This window comes from Onychomys torridus, chromosome 8 (genome assembly GCF_903995425.1).
Source record: "Onychomys torridus chromosome 8, mOncTor1.1, whole genome shotgun sequence".
In the NCBI taxonomy this organism is placed as follows: Eukaryota; Metazoa; Chordata; class Mammalia; order Rodentia; family Cricetidae; genus Onychomys; species Onychomys torridus.
In genome coordinates, this window is record NC_050450.1 from 45,836,596 (window position 1) to 45,854,205 (window position 17,610).

At 52.6% G+C, this 17,610-nt stretch overlaps 1 protein-coding gene across 3 annotated transcripts in view; it reads left to right on the forward strand.

Moving 5' to 3' along the window:
- The window catches only part of Galnt10 (polypeptide N-acetylgalactosaminyltransferase 10), a 139,400-nt gene extending 122,801 nt beyond the window's left edge, over positions 1-16,599 (forward strand). For all 3 annotated transcript variants that reach the window (XM_036197823.1, XM_036197826.1, XM_036197824.1), the window contains 5 exons: positions 5,795-5,902; positions 9,126-9,347; positions 10,540-10,656; positions 13,695-13,844; positions 14,900-16,599. In XM_036197823.1, coding sequence (XP_036053716.1) covers positions 5,795-5,902; positions 9,126-9,347; positions 10,540-10,656; positions 13,695-13,844; positions 14,900-15,058 — 756 coding nt within the window. In that variant the 3' untranslated portion in view covers positions 15,059-16,599. The remainder of the gene's footprint in view (positions 1-5,794; positions 5,903-9,125; positions 9,348-10,539; positions 10,657-13,694; positions 13,845-14,899) is intronic.
- Positions 16,600-17,610: the final 1,011 nt, after the last annotated feature.

Here is a 17,610-nt window from a genome sequence, read left to right on the forward strand (position 1 = left end):
CCTCATGGGGGCAAGTAGGACTCAGAATACTCAGTCTGCAGTGACTGGGCCACCAGAGCCTGACCCCAAGCTTGCCAGATCCGAAGTCACCACATCAGCCTATTGAGAAAAACCAATTGAAAGGAAAACTAGCCTAAAAATACCAGTTGCACTTCCTCGCCCTCACTTCTGGTTTTGCCTCTTCCTGGGGTCGTGCCTGTTTTACTTGGCTATTCCTTGGGCTCTCAGTGAGTAGAACTCGTCAGAAGTAGCAAATAAGGGACCTGAGATGTGGCTCAGTGGGTAAGAGCACCTACTGCTCCTGCAGAGGATCTGAATTCAATTCCCAGCAACCACATGGTGGCTCACAAACCATCTAAAATGAGATCTGGCGCCCTCTTCTGGCAGGCAGAACACTGTATACATAATAAATAAATAAATCTTAAAAAAAAAAAAAAAAAAATCCAGCATTCACCTTGGGCAGCTCACAACCCTTCTCTCATAATGCCAGCTCCAAAGGATCAGACACCCCCTTGTGGCCTCTGCAGGTACTGACTCTCACATGTACAAACCCACACTCAGACACATACATAACTTTTTAAAACGAACATAAATATTTTTTTAAAGGAAAAATAAATAGCCTATGAGTCTCTCTCCCCAGATGCCCTTGGCCCGTTGGTAGCCCCACCCCCATCCCCTCAGGCTGCATCCAGGCTCATCATATAGTTTAATAAGCAATGGTGTCAGCCGGGAGGTGGTGGTACACGCCTTTAATCCCAGTACTCAGGAGGCAGAGGCAGGCGAATCTCTGTGAGTTCGAGGCCAGGCTGGTCTACAGAGTGAGTTCCAGGACAGGCTTCAAAGCTACACAGAGAAACCCTGTCTCAAACAAACAAACAAACAAACAAAAGTGATGATGTCTGTCTTGGGTCCAGGTTTTGTGAGTTGTAGCACAGAGGTCTTGTCTGTGGGGGTCAGTCTGCCTAGCCGCCATGTAATCTAGTTTGACAAATGCTACATTCCGTAGGTGCAGTGAAGTCACAGGTCGGTCCACCAAACATCGATTGATGACGTAGTCTTCCAGGTTTGTCCCCAGAAAGAAACCCATCCGAACTGTGAAGTGTTGCTAGGTAATCAGCCGCAGCAGATCCTGGATCCTTTTGTGCCTTCCGCATCCCCAGAACCTGAAGGGTTGCCTGGCATGGAGGATGCTGCATGCGTATCTGTGGCTAGAGCTATGTGACCCAGAGCAGCTGTGTCACTGGCCAGAACCGCTTCGCCCCCCCCCCCCCCCACCCCCTCTTCCCCCACACCCCCCACACCCCCCGCAACTTGTCCAAAAAACTGCTGCCGTGGAGAGCAGCGGAGAGTTATTGACAAAGGGATCTCTGAACCCAAAAAGATTTCATTTTGTTCCATGTGTTTCAAAGACCCATCTAATGTCACTCATCAGGCAGCCACAGCAGAACAAATGGTGTTTTTGTTGTTTGGGTGTTTTGGGGTTGTTTTTTTTTTTTCCTCCACTCGGTTTATTTACAAAAGACTCGGTAATGAAGCCACACTGGAGTGTCAGGAAGGAGGCTGGCTGGAATCCCATCTTATCCACTTATGTCGGGGCACTCTCTGGGGGAAATGACCTGATGTAATGAGCGGGCCTGGGGAGGGAGGCATTCTTCCTTCAACTCTCTCTCTCCTGGCCAGCGACAGCCCACCTGTCCTGCCTGTGTTCCAGGCCCGAGGCAGGCCTGTCCATCTGCTGCTGTGTCTCTTTGAACACAGGGTTCTGTGTCAGCCAGGGCTTAGCCTCTCCCAAGGGCCAGATTCCCGTTACTGAGACCCCATCCTTCATAGTGACAGAAAAGATGCTGGCCTGAAATAACACAAAGAAGTCATGATGGATCTCTCTGTGCCACTGCATCTAACAGATTAATAATCCAGCTCTGATTCCACACCAGCCCTGTTTCAAGAACCCCAGCAGACCCATTCCAGGACTGAAGACGTAGCTCGGTGTTACAGGACTTTCGGAGCAAGTGTGAGCTCCTGCCACAGAATAAGTGAATAATTAAATCTGTGCCACCATCGATGAATTGGTTGGACGTGGTGGCACACAGTTGTAATCCCAGCACTCAGAGGCTGAGGCAGGAGGGTGTGGTGAGTCTAAGGCTAGTCTGGGCTACATAATTGAATTTCCTGTGTTGAAAGAAAAGAAGTAAAGGAAAAGAAAAGGAAAGGGGGAAAAAAAAGAGCAAGGAGCTGGAGTTGTAGCTCACTTGGTAGAGCGATTGCCCAGCATGTGCAAGGCTCTAGGTTCGATCCCCAACATAAACTAGCTTGGTGGTGCATTGCCTGTGATCCTAAGCACTAGGAAGCGGGAGAATCAGGAGTTCAAGGTTAGCCTGGGCTACATGATACTTGGCCTCAAAATAAAAGTTGCAGTCTGAAATGTTTGGAATGAATGGTCACTGACCCCTTCTTTCTGCTACCCCTGTCCTGGGCAGGCTTCTGTCTCCCAGAGGTCAGTGTGTCAGAGTCCCCTGCTTGGAGCGTGGCATCTTGTCAGCTCTTGAAGCTGGTTAAGTACTGGGTTCTGTAGCTCAGCACACACAACACCATCTCTTTTCTCTATGCCTCCCCGTTCCCCTCTGACCCCGTCATTCAATGGGACTCTTCTACCAGTAGCCCAGACCAAAAACAAAGTAAAGGCCAAGCTTGAAGGACTGACAGTTCCCTGGTAGGGACCCTCCCCGACTCTGGGTCCAGTTGCTGAGTCTGCTGTGGCTCCCTCTCCAGGGCTGTCTCCTGCAGCGCCCCAGCAGCAGCCTATGGGAACCTTTGGGAAGCTCCTCGAGTGTCCTTTAGCCTGACAGCTGTGAGTCCGTCCCAGGGCCAGCTGCAGCCCTGGCTCTCCTGGAGCTGGCAGCTGGTGTGCTGGAGAGGGACTTGACTACAGCTCATGCATCTTAGTCCCCCCCCCCTCCCCGTGTGAAGCTGCATTGACTTGTAAGGGAAGGAAGGCCTGAGGAGTGCCATGTGATTGGCTAAGAGCAGAGCCAGGCTGGGCCTTGGACCAGCCACGGTTGCCATGGCCCAGTACAACTCCAGACCCCAACCTGAATCTCTGGCTTTCTGTCCCAGAAAGGGGCAGCCCCCAGTTTGGGGAAGCTGTCTGTCCAGTTGAGAGATGTTTGTCACAAGACAGAGGTGATGGAGACCATGGTAGTGACTCCTCTCTAGCCTCCTGTGTCTGTCTTACATCTCCCAATGCAAAAAGAAGGCAGGCTGCATCCAGAGAAAGATGGAAGAAAGGCCTTCCGTTTCAGCCAGTGGCTGCTCTCCTGGCTAACAACACAAGCACATGAGACACTTACTCCAACAGAAGGACCTGAGGCCTTAGCCAGCAAGGCTAGGGGCTGAAGCTGGCTGGCCTGGTCACTGGCCCCAGGAGTACTGAGTAGGACAGACCTCCACATGGAGAAAGAGGGCCGGCAGGCAGAGATGCCATGACCACTGCAGGAGGATCACAGCTGAGATGCATCTGTGCACATAATTATGTTGCATTTAAGAGAAAAGCAATGAAGGGACTGGGGAGATGGCTCAGTGGTTAAGAGCGCTGACTGTCCTTCCAGAGGACCTGGGTTCAATTCCCAGCACCCACATGGCAAATTACAACTGTCTATCACTCCAGTTCCAGGGGATCTGACACCCTCACATCAATAAACATAAAATTAAATTATGAGGGGGGGGCAATGAAGGAGAAGTGTGTGCCCCTGCTGGGAGTCAGTCAGCCCCTTGGAGGTGTCAGGTGAGGCCCCTGCAGGGAGGGTGTGGAGGCAGCAGAGTTCAGGATACTAGGAGTTCTCCAGGCAGAGCGGGGAGCTGTGGGAGAGAGGGACAAGGGGTGAGAGATGAGAGGGAGAAGACAGCCACAGGGAACCCTCTCATGCCCATGACCTGTGGGAGACGCATCTTGGGTAATCCAAGTGGACTCAGTAGTCAACAGCAGCGGTAGCCTGAAGAGAACCCCCCTCTGAATCAGCCACCAGCACCTCCACCCTGGGCAGGAATCCATGGAGGGAACCCAGCCAGATCCTCTGTGAGTTTAGGACATCCTATGCCCTGGGAACACCTTGGAGGCCTCAAACCTTCCAGCAGAGCAAGGTCACCCTGGTTCTGTCAGGCTGACGGCCAGTGTGGCCAAGGCCAAAGGACTTGGAGGTCCCAGCAAAAAGGTGGCCTTGGATTTCATTTGTTCGGTTTCCACAGTGGAAGGACTCCCAGCCCGCGGAACTGGGGACAGCTTTAGCTAATGCTTGTGTCACAGGAGATGGTCAAAACCAGGGTAGGCAAGTAGTCCCCACCAGCTTGACACCATCCCTTTCTCAGAAAGGCAGAGAGTGGCCTGGCAATGGGCAAGCATCTCTGCCTGGCAAAATCGTATTTCCCCATCAATCCTCAGTGAGGGGAGGCTGGCGGCTGATCGATATCTCCTCCTTTAAAAATAAACTTCTTGGCTTGGCCTTGACATTAATCTAGCATCCGGAGCCCATTATCCTGAGACCAGCATTCTGTTCGATTGACTAGCCAGGGTTTCCTTTTTCCCCACCGTCAGAGCAGAACTGCCTTGTCTGCTAACTGCAGCCTCAGACACCTCCCACCATGGGCAATGGCACAGGGGAGCCCTGACTGGATTAGGACATGAAGCCCAGCCCCCAGTGCGCCCCCAGCAAGGGCGCTGCACAGAGCGTGCATCCTCAGTGTCCCATGCCAGTCCCTCAAGCCACAGGAGACAGAACGTGAAAACATGGCTAATGTCCCAGAAGCAGCTAGGACCCTCCATGCCCAAAGCTACCATGGCCTCGATTCTGGACTGTAGTATCTGCCCAGGACTGTACCTGCCCCATCCCATGAATGGAGCCAACTGTGTAAAATTGAATGGTATGAAGATATCCTGTCCAGCCATACCCTGACAGGGGCCCTTGCCTTCCCTTCCCTCACACCCTGTGGACTCCAGGCCTCTGGCATCCACGGTGCGGTGTCTGTTCCTGCCTCTGAGCCTTTGCCTGCTTCTTGTTCTTATCACCCGAGTACCTCCCGAATCAGACCGTCCTAGCTGCTGAGGACAGTGTGGCAGCCTCCTCCCTCTCCCCCGATCCCCTCCTTCTTCCCAGCCTGCCCCCTTCTTTCATGTCTGTGCACGTGAACCAGTGAGCTTCATTAGGGATCGTGGACACCTTACCAGTGGCTTCACCACTGAAGAAAATGTCTCCTCCCTCACTGGCACCCATTACCACCTCATTCATATGGGAATGTTGAGGGGCCCCATCTATTTTATTTATATTTATTAATGAATTTAGGGGTGCTATGGCACACATGTAGAGGTCAGAGGACAATTCGGGGGAGTCGCTTCTCTCCTTCCACCATGCAGAACCCAAGGCTTGACAGTAGGTGCGTTTTTACTGTTGGCCCATAGGAGCCCAGTCTCGGGCAGGTCTCATGCAGGTGACCATAGCTGGTGTGAATTCAAGAGCACAGTGGCCGTGCCACGCCCATGGGTTTCTGTTCTAGCCTCGACACTTACTAGTCTGTGTCCTCCAACTGTCCCTTACTTCCTGTGCACCCCAGTGTCTGCCATAGGTTCTGCACAGTGCTCGGCAGCCATGGCCAGCAGCTCTTTCTACAGCCTTTGAGGACTTTTTCTGCACCATTTTGAGTTCAGGAGTTGAGAAAACTGTGCAGGCTGTGTGCTGGCGTTTGAGAGGATGGGGACATAAGGATCGAGGCGTCATCACCTTAATGCTCCCTTCTCGCCCTGCAGGTGTGGATGTGTGGGGGCCGCATGGAGGACATCCCCTGTTCCAGGGTGGGCCACATCTACAGGAAGTATGTGCCCTACAAGGTCCCCGCTGGAGTCAGCCTGGCCCGGGTAAGGTGGTGGCTTTCCAGGGAACTGGGGGCAGCCTGTGGGAGCGTGGAGCTGGGGCCCCAGGCTAAGTGATTGATAGGTGATGTCCAAGTGAAATCCAGCTGAAAGGAACTTACATATTATATAGCCCTGCTTGACTACGTGGAAGCTGAGGGCCCAGGGAGGATTGCCTGACTCCTCCTCCGAGGCTCCGCCTGGAGCTTTGCTGAAACGGAGTTGATCCTTCCCAACTCATCATTGCCCAGGGTTCAGAAAGACAGGAAACTGATGTGTTAAGTGGAGTGAACTGGTCATTTCACAGGAGGGCTGCCTGTGGTAGCACTTACAGAGATACAAAGCTAGACCAGGGGTGATTTAAAGAAACATGTCAAGCAGGCATGATGATGCTCTTATCATCACTGTTGAAAAGCTTGGGGGTGAGGGTCATAATAAATAAATGGCCCCCTTCTTCACACACACACACACACACACACACCCCGCCCCACCAAACGTGTCAAACTGTTTCATTGACCTGAAAACCATATCAGGGATTGAACTAAATTGACCACTGACTACAAGGGGTAATCATTAGCAAAAGATTTGGGAGATGATAGTTCTTTTACTGGGGGAAAAAAAAAAATTTTCCCCCCTTTGGAAAAAAATAAAAAATAAGGGTGACCTCAAAAATAAGTGAAGACACAACGCTGTTTGCATTACTAGAAAGGCCAGAGTGCAGCCACACCCCAGCAAAGAAGCATTGGGGGACCTGCTGCCCCTATTCCCAACCTTGCCAGAGAGTCATTTCCTCAGCTTCAAGCACTGCTGAGCCAGAACATGGCCTGGAAGGCAGGGTGGCAGAGCCCTCTAGTGGTGAGAATTTCCAATGACAGCCTCCAAGCCCGCCGCTGCTCTATGGACAGCCCCTTAGCAGGGGAGTTGGCTTCCAGATGAAGCCCACCAAGCAGTGGAAATCTCCTCAGATACCCTCGGCCTCCCCTGCAGAATGCCAAACAGGAGAACAGAGCAATGTCTTTTCATAAGCCGGAGACTGCCACTCTTGGAGGCTACCAGGAGTGTGAGGACTGTGACCCCCAAGCAGGACCCAGGACCTGCCCCACTGCATCCTTTTCTAAGCCAGAGATGAACATCAAGGTGCTGGGGGGGGGGGGGGGCTTCAGTGACACCAGAAAAACCTGCATCCCAGCCAGGCACCCTGCAGAGTAGGGGCACACTGACCTCCCTTCTCCCTGGGTTCTGTTGTCCACTTCCGGGATAGGGGAAGATGGAAGGAAAACTCCAACTCCTGCTTCCACCTCCTGCTTAAGTCTGACAGACACCTGCATCTGTGCCCTAAACAACAGCTGTGACTGTCCACATAGGTGTTAGTGGCTGCATCCCCGTTCACATCTGGAGCTAGACAGCATGCTTCTGTGTCTCACTTGAATTCCATCCAGACGTCTAACATCTTTGGCCATCTGTCCTGAGTCAGGCCCTGTATCTGACATGAGCTAATCCCAGAGGCGCATCCCACCTCCTCTCTGTAAGCCCAGCTGCCCCCTGGGCGGCTGCATGTGAGGTACCTGTGCCCACCGTAACTGCAGCTCACTGCCATCGTTTAGTTCCAGGTCAGGTGCAACGTGTTTGGTCTTCCCAGCATTCCAGAATCTGAGACATGTGGGGTAGAGAGTTCAAAACCACCCCAGGCTTCATAAGACAAAAAAAAAGAAAAAAGTCCGCTCACTGTTTTGGCAATCAAATCCACAGGCTTCTTGGCACTTGCCTGCTGAGTGGCATTTAGAGGTTCTCAGGGCCCTGAGAGAGCCAGCATGCTCTCTTAGTGGCACATCTGCCTCTAGAACAAACACTAGGTCTTGCTGCACAGGGCTGTCACTGGAACTGGTACATAAGAAAAGCAGTCCTGCAGCAGGTGGAGAGGACAAGCCTTAACAGGAAGGCCAGGGAAAGAGAAGAGTTCCCATGTTCTGGATTGTTCCTGATGTGCAGACTCTGAGGCCTTCCACATCCACCAGGCCCAGCCTTTGCTGCACAGGCACCCAATGGAGCTAGCTCTCTTTCCAGTGGGGTCAGAGGCTGCAAGGAAGCCTGCCTGCCTCCGGGATGAGCACAGAGTCCTGCCACAAGGCAGGGTTCCCATGCAGGGCCTCCTAGGTGTCACCATGCCTCCCTGTGCTCAGGAGAAGGTAACCTTCTGCTTGGGTCAAGAGCTAAGAATAGTTTTCACAATTTTAAGCAACTGAAGGGGAGGCCCAAAGAACTTAGGACACCAGGCTGTGACACTTGAAAATCAAATGGTGATTGACGTCATAAAGTTTTATTGGTGCATGGCCACGCTCCCTCATTTACATAGGCCCTGGCTGTTTTACAGCTCCATGCCTTGAGACCATCTGGTCTGCAGAACTCAATTATCTCCACCAGAAAACACTTAAACATTTGTCCAGCCCCGCCATGCTGTCTGCTCCTAAAGCAAACCTTTACACACAGGCGTCAATAACTGCGACACTTCAGAGGGAAATTCAGATTAACCTCAAGATAGACGTCAAGCCCATCCAGTTCCATGCGTGTCTTGAGGGGGGAGAAGCCCTTGAAGGAAGCGTGGGTTTAAAGGGAGAGGTTTGCAAGCAGCGGCTTCCTCCAGCCTATGCTCTTGTGTTCTGAGTGGGGTACACTGCAGGAATACAGGGTTTTCACATGATTGACACACAAGATCTTAGTCTTCCTGTCTCCAAATTGCTCTGCCCAGGGCTGCCTCCAGTCCCCATTGGTTGTTGTCTTGTAGTTGGCTGTCCTAGGGCTTTATAAAACAACAACTCTCAAACCTCTGAGGATCCTGAGAAATCCCACATGCTGGCAGTGTTAAACCTGGGTGCGAATTACTTTTATCATGGAATTTGGCCAGAACTGTTGGTTGAAAATGGTGGAAACCCAACTCAAATGGGCTTTGAAGAGCTGGAGAAGCGGCTTAGTAAGTACTCAGTGGGCAGATGTGAGGACCTGAGTTTGGATCCCAGCACCCACGTGAACAGCCACCTATAACCCGACACCTATAACCAAACCCAAACCAGGGGAAAAGGCAGGGTCGCTGGGGTGTGCTTGTTACCAGCTTAGCTCCAGGCTCAGTGAGAGGCCCTATCTCAAAAAATAAGGGGTGAGGGCTAGCAGGATGGTTCTGGGCTGGCCTGGGCTCCTCAGCAAGCCTGACCCTTCCACCTACCTTTCTCTCCAGAACCTGAAGCGAGTGGCAGAGGTGTGGATGGATGAGTATGCAGAGTACATATACCAGCGCAGACCAGAGTACCGCCACCTCTCAGCTGGGGATGTCGTGGCCCAGAAAAAGCTCCGAAGCTCCCTCAACTGCAAGAGCTTCAAGTGGTTTATGACCAAGATTGCCTGGGACCTGCCCAAGTTCTACCCACCCGTGGAGCCCCCAGCCGCGGCATGGGGGGAGGTGAGTGTGGGCGGAGGGACTGGGCACAGACACCAAGAGAATGTGCCCAGGAAAGCCTAAATGTCGCGGTCCTTTCTTCTCTTTCTCTCTTGGCCCGTCATGGTGGGGCTGATTTTTTCATTTCTGTTTGGGTTTTATTGTGCTGTTGAGTGTTCTGAAAATTTAAACCGGGTCAGCATCCATTTCACCTTCCCCCCCCCCCCCCGCAAAGATTTATTTATTATGTATACAGCATGTATGACCAGAAGAGGGTACCAGACCTTGTTACAGATGGTTGTGAGCCACCATGTGCTTGCTGGGAATTGAACTCAGGACCTCTGGAAGAGCAGTCGGTGCTCTTAACCTCTGAGCCATCTCTCCAGCCCCCATTTCACCTTTTGACTATGAGACACTGCAGGGTTTTGGCCCTTTGGCTTGCAGTACCAGGGATGGGGAACCCAGGACCTTGCACATTCTAAGCTGTGCTCTTCAAGTGAACCACATTCCCAGCCCATGGAGCCCACTGGAAATGCAGACTAAGAGTAGAGAGGTTAGGGTTGAGTTGCCATGTCCACATCTCCACCTCGTCCTCCTGTGGACTACCGGATTTCTCGCCAGGACCTCGGGAGCCCATTTGAGACTGACTGGACTATCACCACCACGCCTCTTGGTGCTGTGTGCGCCCTAAGCAAATCTGCAGCCCAGAGCTCCCACCTGACCCTCCAGCCTTCATGGCTGGGGTATGGGCCAGGGCTACTTTTGTTCTTTGGAGTGGGCCAGGGAGACCTTCTGCTTCCTCCTGCCATTTCCTTGCCCTAAAGGATGATTCTAGATGAATGGCAAAGATATTGCATCCTTCTCTAATAGCTTCCAAGACACTGTCCCCTGCCAGACACAGGAATGAGGGTTCAATTGGATCCTGGATCTGCTGGGTGGAACGCTTTCAGTGTGAGACCACAGAAGGGCTTTGGCCTCCCTCCTTCCTTCCTTCCTTCCTTCCTTGCCTTCCCAGGCTTCAGGAAGAGTGTCACTGGACAGCCTCTGGGATCCTGTCCATCACAGTCAGGAGGACCTCCAACAGCCTGGGAAGCCCTTCTCAGGAAGTTCCGAGTTCAGCCTGTCTTGGATTTCTGCCTCGGTCTCCCCACCACCCAGCAGGGCCCAGGGGACACCTTGAGGTGCCTCAGTGGTTGCTCTTCATTTTTGCCCTCAGATTCACAATGTGGGCACAGGACTGTGCACAGACACCAAGCATGGCACATTGGGCTCACCGCTGAGGCTTGAGACCTGCATTCGGGGCCGTGGGGAGGCTGCCTGGAACAGCATGCAGGTAAGGGCCACCCACAGGGACTCCCAGGTCCTAACACATTTGTCAACCAGGGGATGAGTCTCAGAGCTCCCAGAGCACCATGGGAAGGGAGTAGGGAATTCCTGCATATGACGGATACCACTGTTCATTTGGACTGTCCTATAAACTCCCATCCTCATGCCTGTAACCAATAAGCAACTTTTGGCTCATTTCAGTAGTGTGTGTGTGTGTGTGTGTGTGTGTGTGTGTGTGTGTGTGTGAGAGAGAGAGAGAGAGAGAGAGAGAGAGAGAGAGAGAGAGAGGGCGCACTCTGGGTTTTTTTATTATTATTATTATTATTATTATTGTTATTATTATTATTATTATTTTAGATGCATTGGTGTCAGGGCCCCTGAAACTGGAGTTACAGACCAGTGTGAGCTGTGATATAAGTGCTGAGATTTGAACCCCGGGTCCTCTGGATGAGCAGTCAGTGCCCTTAACCACTGAGCCATCTCTCTAGCCCCACTTGCTCTGGTTTCTGTTACTGTAACTGAGTGTCATGTTCTGAGTGCTTTATAAAGCATGAAGGTTGATTTAGCTTTCAGTTCTCATGGTTCTGCAGATTCAAGAGCATGACGCCAGCCTCTAGCCAGCTCTCTTGAGGACCTTTCCGCAGGGTAATGACTCACAGAGGACACTGCCTTGGAAGGTGGCATGTGCTGCCTGCCCTGTGTCTGTCTTCCTTGGCTTCTAAAATCACTAAACAGGGCTGGCAGGTGAGGTGGCCTAGCCGGTAAAGGTGCATGCTTGCCTTGCAAGGCCAAAAACCTGAGTTCAATCCCCAGAGCTCAGGGTAGAAGGTGAGAACCAAATCCCAAAAGTTTCCCCTGACCAACACACTCATGCCATGGCACATACAACACAGAGAGAAAGAGGGCATTAAAATAATTTTTCTGCCAGGTGTTGGTGGCCCACACCTTTAATCCCAGCACTCAGGAGGCAGAGGCAGGCAGATCTCTGTGAGTTCAAGGCCAGTCTGGGCTACAAAGTGAGTTCCAGGACAGGCTCTAAATCTACACAGAGAAACCTTGTCTCAAAAAAAAAAAAAAATCAAAATAATAATAATTTTTTTGAGACAGGGTCTCACAATATAGCCCTGGCTGTCCTGGAACTTGCTATCTAGACCAGATCAGCCCCCAAATCAGAGATCCTCCTGCCTTTTTGCCTTCTGAGTGCTGAAATTAAAGGCGAGCACCACGCCCAGCCTATAAATATAAATGTAAACAAAAAACCACTGGGAAAAAAGTGCTCAGCTACAAGAGTACCTGCCTAGCATGTGCAAAGCCCTGGATTTAATCCTCAACGCCCCATAACTGGCCATGGTGGCACACGCCTGTAATTAATCCCAGCACTCTGGAGGCTGTGGCAGGAGGTGGGAGATCAAGGCCAGCCTGTGCAAAGTGAGACCTTGCTTCACTAAGAAAGTAACAGCAGGCCTCGCTTTGATGTGTTGGCGTAGATTCCTCTGAGGAGAGCTGGGTCACGTACAGTAAGCTGGTTTCCGTGTTTGAGGCCTGTCACACCAAATTTCACAGGGGCTGCACTCACTTGAATTCCTCCCCAGGGTAGCGGAGCTCCTGGCCCTGCGTCCTCACAGGCTTCTGTTGGCATTGGTTTTCATGTTGATAGAAATTAAAAACACAAGCTGGGCGGGCGTGGTGGTGCACACCTTCGATCCCAGCACGCAGAGGCAGAGTCAGGCGGATCTCTGTGAGTTCGAGGCCAGCCTGGTCTACAGAGTGAGTTCCAGGACAGGCTCCAAAGCTACGCAGAGAAACCCTGTCTCGGAAAAACAAACACAGATGTAGTACAGCGTAAGCAGCTTTGACTGCTCGGGCTTCTAACAAAGTTCAGGAGAGATCTGAGGCCTGCACGCGGCAAACCCTGCTGTCAGAAATCAGAGGTGTGAATAAATGAAGGTTGGCCACTGCTGGCTATCCTGTCCAAGCTGCTGGGTAAATTCAGCACAGTTCCAGCCCTCTAGGGGCTTCTCAGTGTGTAGCCCTGGCTGGCCTGGAACCCCACTATGTAGCCAAAGACTTGGGCACAAATGTTCCTAGTGGCCTGCTTTTTAAACCAAAATCTGGAGCCAGCCCAGACATCCCCAGAGGCCGAGAGGACAGTAGCATCAGGGAGCAAGCGGGGGGCCTGGGGGAGCATTAATAAGCTAACTTCAGGAAGTGGGTCCAGCTTGGATCTTCATTCAGAATGGGAAGTCCACTGGGTGTCTAGTGGCACCAAGGTCTCTGGGGAGACTTCCTCTCATTAGAGTGGTACTTGCTGAAGCTTCTGACTTGTTACCTTGTCTGGGATGCACTTGAGAACACAGTAGGAGCAGCAGCAAGGCGATAGGATTGGCTGGGAGTTGATACCTTTTAACACTGAATGACTAGGAGGTAGAGAGATGGAGAGATGGAGAGATGGCTAAGCAGTTAAAAGAACGTACTGTTCTTACAGAAGGCCCGGGTTAATTTCCTAGCAACCACACTGGGCAGCTCACAACCCTCTGTAACTCCAGCTCCAGAGGCTCTGCACTCACATGCACAGACACTCATACACGTAATAAATAAAAGTAAATCTCTTAACGCTAAGGCTGGCTTATTAGAACAGGAGATAGAGTCAAGAAACTCTTTTGCGGACCGCTGAGCTTAATTTTTCCTAACTCAAAACAACAAAAGCCCAACGTTTCAGTGCACGCCTGTAATGCCAGCACTCAGGAGGCTGAAGCAGGAGTTCACCGAGTTCAGAGCCAGCCTGGGCTACAGAGTAGAAGCCTGTTTCAACAATAGTAAATAATAAGTAAAAACAGCCAAGCAAGCCAAGCATGGTAGCACATGTCTGTAATTTCAGTATTTGGAAGCTAGAGGCAGGAAGAGCAGGAGTTCAAGATTATCCCTGGCTTTATAACAAGATTGGGGCCATCAAACAGTAGACTCCATCTCAGAAGACAAGCTAGCCAGCAAAGAGGGACACTCTCCGGGCTTGCTCCCTCTCTACCGACGTCCCTCTGCATGCAGGTCTTCACCTTCACCTGGAGGGAGGACATCCGGCCTGGAGACCCTCAGCACACCAAGAAGCTCTGCTTCGACGCTGTCTCCCACACTAGCCCAGTCACCCTCTATGACTGCCACAGCATGAAGGGCAACCAGCTGTGGAAATACCGCAAGGTGGGGAGCAGTGTGGAGGTGGGTGGGAATACCGCAAGGTGGGGAGCGGTGCGGGAGGGGAGCAGACCACTTGCTTGTGAGGTGGTTTTAGGACGGCAGTGCCTCCTGCTTCTCCCTGCAGATGCTGCCCACTCATCCTCTCTGCTGTTAATCTAGCCCTGAGAGAGAGCAGAAACCCAGATTCATGCATTTTAACAAGAAAGCCATCAGGCGGTGGTGGCACACGCCTTTAATCCCAGCACTCGGGAGGCAGAGGCAGGCGGATCTCTGTGAGTCCGAGTCCAGCCTGGTCTACAGAGTGAGATCCAGGACAAAAGCTACACAGAGGAACCCTGTCTTAGGAAGAAAAGAAAAAAAAAAATCCCAGTATTCTCTTTGCCGGGCGGTGGTGGCACACACCTTTAATCGCAGCACTCGGGAGGCAGAGCCAGGTGGATCTCTGTGAGTTCGAGGCCAGCCTGGGCTACCAAGTGAGTTCCAGGAAAGGTGCAAAGCTACACAGAGAAACCCTGTCTCGAAAAAAAAAAAAAAAAAAAAAGAAAAAAGAAACCCTGTCTCAGAAAGAAAGGAAAAGAAGGAAGGAGGGAGGGATGGAGGGAGGGTAAGAGAGAGAGAAGCCAAGCCAGGGTGTGGTGGTGCACATCTTAATTTCAGCACCGGGGAGGCAGAGGCAGGCCCATCTCAGTGAGATGAGACCAGCCTGGTCTACATAAGTTCCAGGTCAGCCAGAGCAACATAGAAAGACTCTGACTCAAAAAGAAAAAAGAAAAAGAAAGAAAAGAAGGAAGGAAGCAGCCAAGCCATACAGCAGGGACAGAGTGGCATTTAGGTCGGAAGCAGGCAGTGTTGAAGGCCGCACTCAGAGGGGGCCTTGTTCATCACAAGGAAGCAGGAGATACTGGGCTACTTCAGCCAAGAAGAGCAGGGCCAGCAGGATGTGAGCCCCAGTCAGGTCAGCTTCCTGCTTCCTCGTTGCTGTCACGGCGGCTGTGTCTCCCCCTAACCCCACTACCTTCCCCCCACACACACCGCCTGACAGCCTCCCTGTTTTGTAGGACAAGACCCTGTACCACCCTGTGAGCGGCAGCTGCATGGACTGCAGTGAAAGCGACCGCAGGATCTTCATGAACGCCTGCAACCCCGCCTCCCTCACCCAGCAGTGGCTCTTCGAACACACCAACTCTACGGTCTTAGAGAAGTTCAACAGAAACTGAGGCCTCAGACCTCCTCAGCAAGCCCCTCGGGTTGCTATGGAGAGCTGGCCCACCTTCCTCCCGTGGGAGAAGGGGATCTGTGGGCACCAAGGTGCTGGGCCAAATGGCTTGGGGCGCAGGGTTCTTGAAGCACTCGTGTGGTGGGGCCAGGGGGAGGACAGCCCAGACAAATGGCTCCACCAGGAGCCGGAACCCGCTTACGTTGGCGCAGAGTTCCTCAGCCTGCCAACATGTCCCCTAAGTGTTCGGCATACCTGGGCAGCCTCAGGCCAGAAAATTAGTCCTATAAGGATGCCCACCTCTCGGGCTGCTCCCAGACATGACAGTGTCCTAGGAAGAAAGGTGGTATTGGCCTTGGGGCTGCTCTTAAGCCTATGTGCCAGCCGCTGGCAAGGCAGTCTGCCCGTGCCGGGGATGCCTGCCAATATTGCCTGTGTTGGTCCAGGGCAGTGAGAGCCCAGTGGGACCTCGGAGTGTTCCATAACTCGCCCTGGCCAGCAACCAGGCAAGGCCCCCCCCTTATTCCGCAGCCGGATGGATGTAAAGGACGTCTCCCCTGACTCTCTGGGTGTTTCGGATGCCCATTCTAGCTTTTGGGCTCTCTGGGTACCAGGTTTTCGGGGCTAGTTCAGCTGGCTGAGTAGACCTCCAGACTGAACAGCTCCCAGCCCATGCTTCCAAAGCCCTTTCTCTATATCTGTCCTTGGCAGCTCCCTGCCTCAGAGAGGAATGGGGTGCTGTGAGGTGCTCACTTCTAGAGTCCTCTGGGAGAGCAGCATCCCCCAGAGAATGGCCATTGTGGCCCTAACCTCACAGAACCCTGGAGTTTCTGAAAAGTACTATGGTTCTGTCAAAAGCCAAGATGAGCCATGGGGTGTGTGGGCATACAGTGCAAGCAGCCAAGTGTCAGGCAACCCCTGACCCCAGCCCATGTGTCACCCCTAGGGGTAGAGGCTGTGGGGGACCAGAGGCTTTGGTACAACTCAATGCCTGACCATCACAGCTGCAGCCTCGTTAACGGTGAGGTCCTCATAAGCTATTGTCCCCTGACCAGATCACCCCTAGCCCCATGTCAGGGTCCCAGGGGGGTCTCAAACAAAAACTTGCCCTCCAAGGTCTGGGTCACTTGATCTTGTTACTTACCAGTGAAGTAACTGATACATGGTTCTGGGGACAGAGCTCTGCTGGAGAGATTCTGGTACTGAGGTCAGCAAGCCCCCCCAGCTTGGCCAGGTGACTGGTGAAGAGCCTCCTCCATGCAGCCCCTGTGCGGTCATGGCCCACTTGTGTATTCCTAGTGTCCTTTTCCAGATGAACATTCTACCTTACAAGTGGCCACCTAAGAAGGAATCCCAGGTGGGGGTGGATGGGGGTCTAGAATCCAGTGGGGGTGGAGTTTGCAGCCAAGGGGAGTGGAGTCCTCAGAGAGCAATGTGGCCTCCTTACAATAAAAAAAACTGTGCCTTTTACAAAGAGAAAATGCAACCGAGCAGCCGATTCCCTAAACTTGAACCACTTCCTAGTGCCTTGCTAGACAGACAAACGGGGGGGGGGGGGGGGGGGTGGGTGGAGGAGAGGCGCTTGTGCAGGTCCTGTGAGCCGAGTGTGTGTGTTTCCGTCCGACTCAAGCAGGAGGTGTTAGGCTTAAGGCAGAACCTGAGACCCAGAGGCCCACACAGCAGGGGCAACTGCCTATGGGCGCAGGAGCCCTCCCTGGGACAGGATGGCTCTAGGAGCCTGCAGCTTCTAGGGACATGCCAGCCCCCAGAAGTGCTCTGCCTGTCCCTCACTATCGGGGTGAGATGACCAGCTGGATTTCCAGGTGATGTCAAGCCAAGCAGATGGTTCAGGCGGGGCAGCCACAAGCCATCCCGTCTCACTCCATTCCATACTCCTCTAGTTCATCCCCCTTCTCCTGCGGCGGCCACTTCCTCGCCGAGCTCACCTCAGCGTTTCAGCGTTTGGGACTGCTGAGCGCTAAGCTTAGGGCATAAGACTTGAGGAGATGTGTCACAGGAAGGGCTAGGTTGGTCTGGCGGCTGACTGCAAATGCTTAATTTCCACCTTGTTTTGACGTCAGGTGTGGAAATCCTTAAAGAGTCAGATTTCCACTCAGCTGATAGTCTGCACAGGCAGAAGGACCCGTGGACATGCCACTGGCCAAGTGACATGCCAGGCAACTGGCCTCTTTTCCTTCAAAGCTTTATTCAGAGATCACAAAACAAGATGTGGTTAGAAAGGCAGCCTCCCTCACAACCCCTCGGCCCAGAAGACTCCAGAAACATTTTGGAAGGCGATGTCCTTGCTGTGATGATGCTAAGGCCTTTGTGTGGCAAGCTGCCTTACCCTCTCCTGCCAGCTGGAGCTTCTGGCTTTGAAAGCCGCCAGGAATGATAGATCTTCTCTTGAGGCTGCTCTCATGGGCAGCGGGCATAGTGGATTTCCAAAGTCAGCCTCGTGGTGCCTCCTCCATCCTTCCTGTCTTGCTGGTTCCTGTGAGGAGCTGAGAACTGCAGACTCTTCACTTCAGCCATCCCTGGTTCTTACAGATT